This window comes from Telmatherina bonti, assembly GCF_933228915.1.
Source record: "Telmatherina bonti genome assembly, chromosome: 13".
Taxonomy (NCBI): Eukaryota; Metazoa; Chordata; class Actinopteri; order Atheriniformes; family Telmatherinidae; genus Telmatherina; species Telmatherina bonti.
In genome coordinates this window covers 16,650,708-16,656,309 of record NC_136611.1, presented here as the reverse complement: position 1 = coordinate 16,656,309, position 5,602 = coordinate 16,650,708, and the positions used below count along the sequence as shown (strand labels likewise).

The 5,602-nt window shown below is 41.4% G+C and overlaps 1 protein-coding gene across 1 annotated transcript; it reads left to right on the top strand.

Annotated features, from left to right (window-relative positions):
- Positions 1-1,217: 1,217 nt before the first annotated feature.
- On the top strand, positions 1,218-2,547 carry atoh1a (atonal bHLH transcription factor 1a; the record flags this gene model as incomplete). Its single annotated transcript, XM_079251640.1, has 2 exons — positions 1,218-1,488; positions 1,715-2,547. The coding sequence occupies 2 exons, from the start codon at positions 1,218-1,220 to the stop codon at positions 2,545-2,547; spliced, it is 1,104 nt and encodes a 367-aa protein (XP_079107766.1).
- Positions 2,548-5,602: the final 3,055 nt, after the last annotated feature.

The following is a 5,602-nucleotide window of genomic DNA, read 5'->3' as shown; positions in this document are numbered from 1 at the left end:
TTCAATTGTTCATTTGGCCGGAAGTTGCATTGATAAGGCTGCAGGTGCGTCCTCGTGACTTTTCGTTTTCTTGTTTGCAGTTTTACAGTTTTCCCTCCAGACCTGTTTCACTGCTTTTTAGTCCCTAATGAAGTTCAGGATATCTTTTAACTGAGATGGTAGTGAAGGTGTACGTGTGCTCTCCTCTCGCTGTGCGTCACTCAGCTCGTGTCAGCAGAAACAGTGTTGAGCGCGAGACCCCTGCTCATGTTTCCGTTCCCTGTGAAGCCTTTTTCTTGCCGACTGGGCGTTCCGAGAGCTGGATCAAAAGGTTTCAGACTTGTTACAAAAGGAAAATGGTAACTGGAGATGATCATAGAATGAATGAATTGTGAATTGACAATGAGCGCGCGAGCCCCATGAACCGCTTTTTTCCCCTCTTTTCTGTTTTTTTTTTTTTTCAAGGAGCACTTTTTTTATTACCCCACCCCCTTCTCACGCACCCCTTTAGATATTAAGCTCCGACTTCACCCTAAACTTTGCGCTACAGCTGAATGATGGAGTTTAGGATATTTAGTTAATCTGGCCTTCAATTTATTCTAAAGCACGTTTAATCTCTTCAATTCTGCTGACGGTCATTTAAAAAAAGAAACCAGGATGGTCAATTAACCCTTTTTGAACCACCCCCCCCCCCCCCCCCCCCCAGTTCAAACCGAGACGTAAAGCAGACGCAGTGACAGGTCAGGTGGGGATTTTTTTTTTTTGTTTTTCTTGTCCACGCACTTCTCGCGCTCTCCACGTTCCTCACCTAAAACCATCATCACTTCCACGTGCGTCCTGTGGGAGGTTCCCCTTACCCCCCTTGCGTTAAACACTCCCTAATTCGTAACTTTATCATAAACAGCCCCGCTTTGGGGAGCCATAATCACCTCTCTCGGGCTTTACCGAGACATTTCATTGGACGTCAACACGCGACCAGCGCGAGGAGGGGGGCTTCCAGACGCGTGCCGCTTTTTAAACCGACGCCGCGCCTTGAGACACCATAGAAGGAGTCCTGCACGCGACTGTCATACAGCATCACATCAGTGCGTGCTTCCAATAACTTTTTCTGATAAAGATTAAAAGAATTCATTTTTGTTACTCGATTTTGCTTGTTTATTTGTTTTTGTTTGTTTTGTTTTGTTTTTTTTGTTTTGTTTTTTTTTTGTTTTGGGTTTGAGGGTTTTTTTTTTTTACTCATGGATATAATAACTGCAGACTGGAGTAAAAGCGCGCGTGAGGTGGCCGCCTTCGACGCGCTGCAGCAGACTTGTGCCAGCCCAATAGTAGTGGAGAGGGGCGGGAAGCAGCAGTTCGAGGAGTCCTGCTACGAACCTGGACTGACGCTAGTGGGGAGAGATAGTGACCCACGCGCCTGGCAGGCTCCGGGTTCTGGCACCTGCGCGGCACACGCCACTTCACCCGACTACCTGCGGCACTCGCCATGCCCGAGCACCGGCTCCTACCAAGGTAAGAAAGCAACACTAGACAAGATTTTAATGTCATAAGAACCTGCAGAGAAACATCACTCGCAGGACGTTTGTGTGATTAAGTAGCCAATCAAACTTTTCAGTTTAAGTTTAGTTTATTCTCAGTTCATTTAGATTTGACCATTAACTAGCTAATATACGTTTTACTCTCTTCATTTTATTGGACAACTTCTTCATTCATGTGTTTATTTATTTTCTTTTTTCAGAAAGTGACTCCCCTGGCTCCTCAGGTCATCCCAGTCCCCTCAGTCACAGAAAATCTGCCAAGAGCTCCTCTTCTTCTTTACTCAAAGTCAGGGACCTGTGCCGGCTTAAAGGCACGACTCCGGGGCCCGAAGAAGAGGCTTCCATGCGGCAGAGAGCCCAGTCCAGCAAACCAGTCAGCGGGATCCAGAGGCAAAGAAGAGTGGCCGCCAACGCGCGCGAGAGGCGGCGCATGCACGGGCTTAACCACGCTTTCGACGAGCTGCGCAGCGTCATCCCAGCGTTTGACAACGACAAGAAGCTGTCTAAATATGAAACCTTACAGATGGCGCAGATTTACATCAATGCATTGGCTGAGCTGCTCCAAGGTCCAGTAACCTCCAACAATAACAACAACGATTCCGTTAATAACGACAATTCGCCAAAGTGTGACATTAAACTTCCACCTGCCAGTGGCTTTGATGGAGTTAAGGACATGCCTTCACAGTCCCCAACGACCTGTAGGACAGCGGCGGCCGCGTCCGTCCCAAGCGGCAGCTTGCCTGCTCACATGGCCGGGATGCCTTTCCGTTCTGCCTTTGAGGAGAGTTCGTTCTCCTCAAGAGTTGAGAAAGCGATGTGTTCATCTTCTCCTTCATCATCCTCTCGTGCAGGCACTTCACAGTTCGGGAACGGGCGGAAAGAGTCCCCCCGAAGCGACGGGGAGTTTTCCCCGCACTCCCACTTTAGTGATTCGGATGAAATAGTGATGGAACTTCACTCAAGTGAAGAAGATGATCTTTCAGAACTCAAGCTCCCCAACCACCACCACCATCATCACGCAGTTTCTTTCTAAGCAATTAATAGTTGTAACATACCACATAAAAGCTTCACAAGGCAACGAAACTGGCCTAATGATCATAAACCGTGTCAATAATAATCAGCAGCTGACATTTTAACGGATTTTTCTTCAAAAGAAAAACATTAAAAGAAATATGACAATAATTTTATTTTCTCAACTTTTAATTTTTTTATGTGATAGGCCTAATTGGGTTCTGCCAACAAGCACCTACATCCTTACAATTTCTAGTTTCCATGGAGACGTGGCTGGAAGACCCCCTCTGCCATGTTGCGCACAGCACCGCCATGGGCATTTCCCACGTCACTCCATCCAAAAAGCTGTCTTCCACAAAACTGTACTGATAAATGCTTAGCTGTGTTTGATTAGACCGATGTATGTTCATTTCTTTAGCTATCTTATTCGACCTTTGCTGTGTTTTATGTTTTGAATTGATCATTTGTTTGTATAATGTATTATATTTTGCAACTTCAAAAGTTTATGACGTGCACTTTAAGATAAACAGGCCAGAGGCTTCAGAATTGTGATTTTTTTTTATCCACCTCCCAAAAACACAAATAATGCTCCCGTTTTGTTTGCTGATGTAGTACTGCCAACTCCACGTAAATAGCCTATTTAATGTAGCCATCATTCCTGCCTTCTTTTTAAAAAACCGTTTAAAATAAATAAAGTCTTTTTTTTATCACAAATGAGCTTATGTGACTTTTTTCTTTCACTGGATGAATCGATGTAATGTATTTATTGCTGATATATTTTTTTTATTTTGCTTTGTATATCTCCGTAGTTAAAGTTGCTTAAAAGCTAATAATCATTTTGCCATTCTTTATTATTTTCATGTGATTTTGGGAATAAAAAAGCTAATTAAAAGATCATGTGTCTGACTGTTCCCCATAAGCCCTTAAATAACTCAAACTTAATAAAAATAAATAAAGATGACCTATTGATGCATTATTATTATTATTATTATTATTATTATTACTATTATTATTATTGTTATTATTATTATTAATTATAATAATAATAACAATAATAACGATGAACGAATGCTTTACTGTCTAAGTTTAAACTTGTTGCATCTCTGAAGTTTTTAACCAAGGAAGTTAAACAAAAATATATACATATTGCCAATACTTTTAGAAATTCCTTAGCACCATCGGCAACTCAGACAGTTGCGTCACAACATGAAAAGATATAACAAAGTTTCCAATATGGATATGAGCCAAGTTGGAGAAAAAAACTGAGGGCTAAATTATCTTAAGGGAGTAGCCCTTTTTTGTCTAATGAAATTATTCCAGGATCCCATCAGCTTGTTACTCATAGTAAACCAACAGCAAAGTGAAACATGCTCAGCACGCGCTCTGTTGCAGTTTGTTGGCAACAATACGAGAAAAGTCGTCGCAATGTTGTTGTTTTTATTATTATATTATTTGTTGTATTGCTGGAGATACTGTTGTCTTTTCCTTTCTGAACTGATGCCATGTCTTCCATTTGGTGAATGCTAGATTTGTTAATAGGGAGTGTGCATTAATTTCAGGCCTATTGTTAGTTGGCTCGTGGGCCGAGGTGTTGGATGGCCTCAGTGGAGCACGCGCTGTCAGCTGGTGAGCGCTCGCGGGTCCCCACCGTGTCCCCGAGGACCTAACTCGAGAGTGAACACACTTTCTCAACTAAAGAAAAGTCCACGTGTGTACATGTCGTCGTCAACCTCCCTTTCTCCTTTATTGCTCTCTGTTAACTAACAAACGTGCACCACGCGCACACAGGCCTTGCCAATGACTCGCCTGAAATTTGAGTTTAGTTAGTTTAGTTTAGTTTAGTTTGTTCCCCTTCCATTTTCTTGCTATTTAACAATATAACCACAAAGTGGCCTACCAAACAAGTTTTATAAACAAAGGTGCGTGCTACGGAAAAGCAAAACACTTTTAAATAATTCATGAAAGTAAACAACCGTTGTTGCCTGTCGCTGCCTGTCACGTCTCTTTCTCTGTTTTCAGCCAATCACAATCCGCGTTCCTCTGCTTTTCACTTGAAGTCGGTGTATCAAGGGGAATATAATAAGGATGCCATGTTAAATTATTAACAGAATTTATGCAGGCAGAGCTTTATCATGCAATGATCAGACAGCCATCTACGGCGAGTTCGTTTTGCGGTGAAATGAGATCAAGTTTCCATAAACATCTAAGGGGTTATTGGGGGTTGATGTCGCTATCTGCTGGAAAACCAATAAAAAATTCCAGAAAAGGCCTCAAGGAACAATTAATTACTATTTGGCATTGATGTTGGTCTTGTTATAACCGAAACGTGCCTGAATTTCTGAAAAATAAATGTTTCTTTTTTTGGGGGGGGGGGGGGGTCAAAGCGTTTAATTGTGCTGTAGGCCTACAAATATTTTTTTATTTTAATTCATTTTCACTGCAAAAACATAGGACGCAAACTGAAAATAAAAAAGTATATCTTTGCATCGATATATGAGCTATTGCATCTGTATCAGTTTGCATTTCAGATTTTTTTTCATCAAGCTGACTTTTTGTTTTACCATAATGTCGGCTGGTAATGATGATAATTCACTGTAGTTTTTAACCCACAGAAGGCGAGGAGGTAAAAAAAAAAAAAAAAAGTTTTGTCTTCAACAGGTGGGATGCAGAGCAGGTTAAGGTTTCAGTGTTTCACGCACATTAATTATTTACTCATGGACGTTATGAAAAATAACAACAAGGTGGTGGAGTTCGGGAGAACTCGAGACACTGATTCGCGTGGATAGTGTTGTAAGTAAAAACAGAAAAGGGGGGGGGGGGGCTGAAAGCAATACTTTGGCGTCATGTTAAGCTTTACCTCCCCTTTTAAAAAATTAGTTTCTATGTTATAGCAGTCTTTCAATTATCTTTGAACTGTTTAGATTATCTCTGTCCCACGGTAATTTTTTTTTTCAAAAAATAAATGTCCTTAAAAACAATCAAATAAATAGAATAACCTGCTCTGAAACTAAGGAAAATGAACTCCTTAAAATGTTCACAGTAACAGTAAGAGGCATCTGTGTGTTTTATTCACTTTT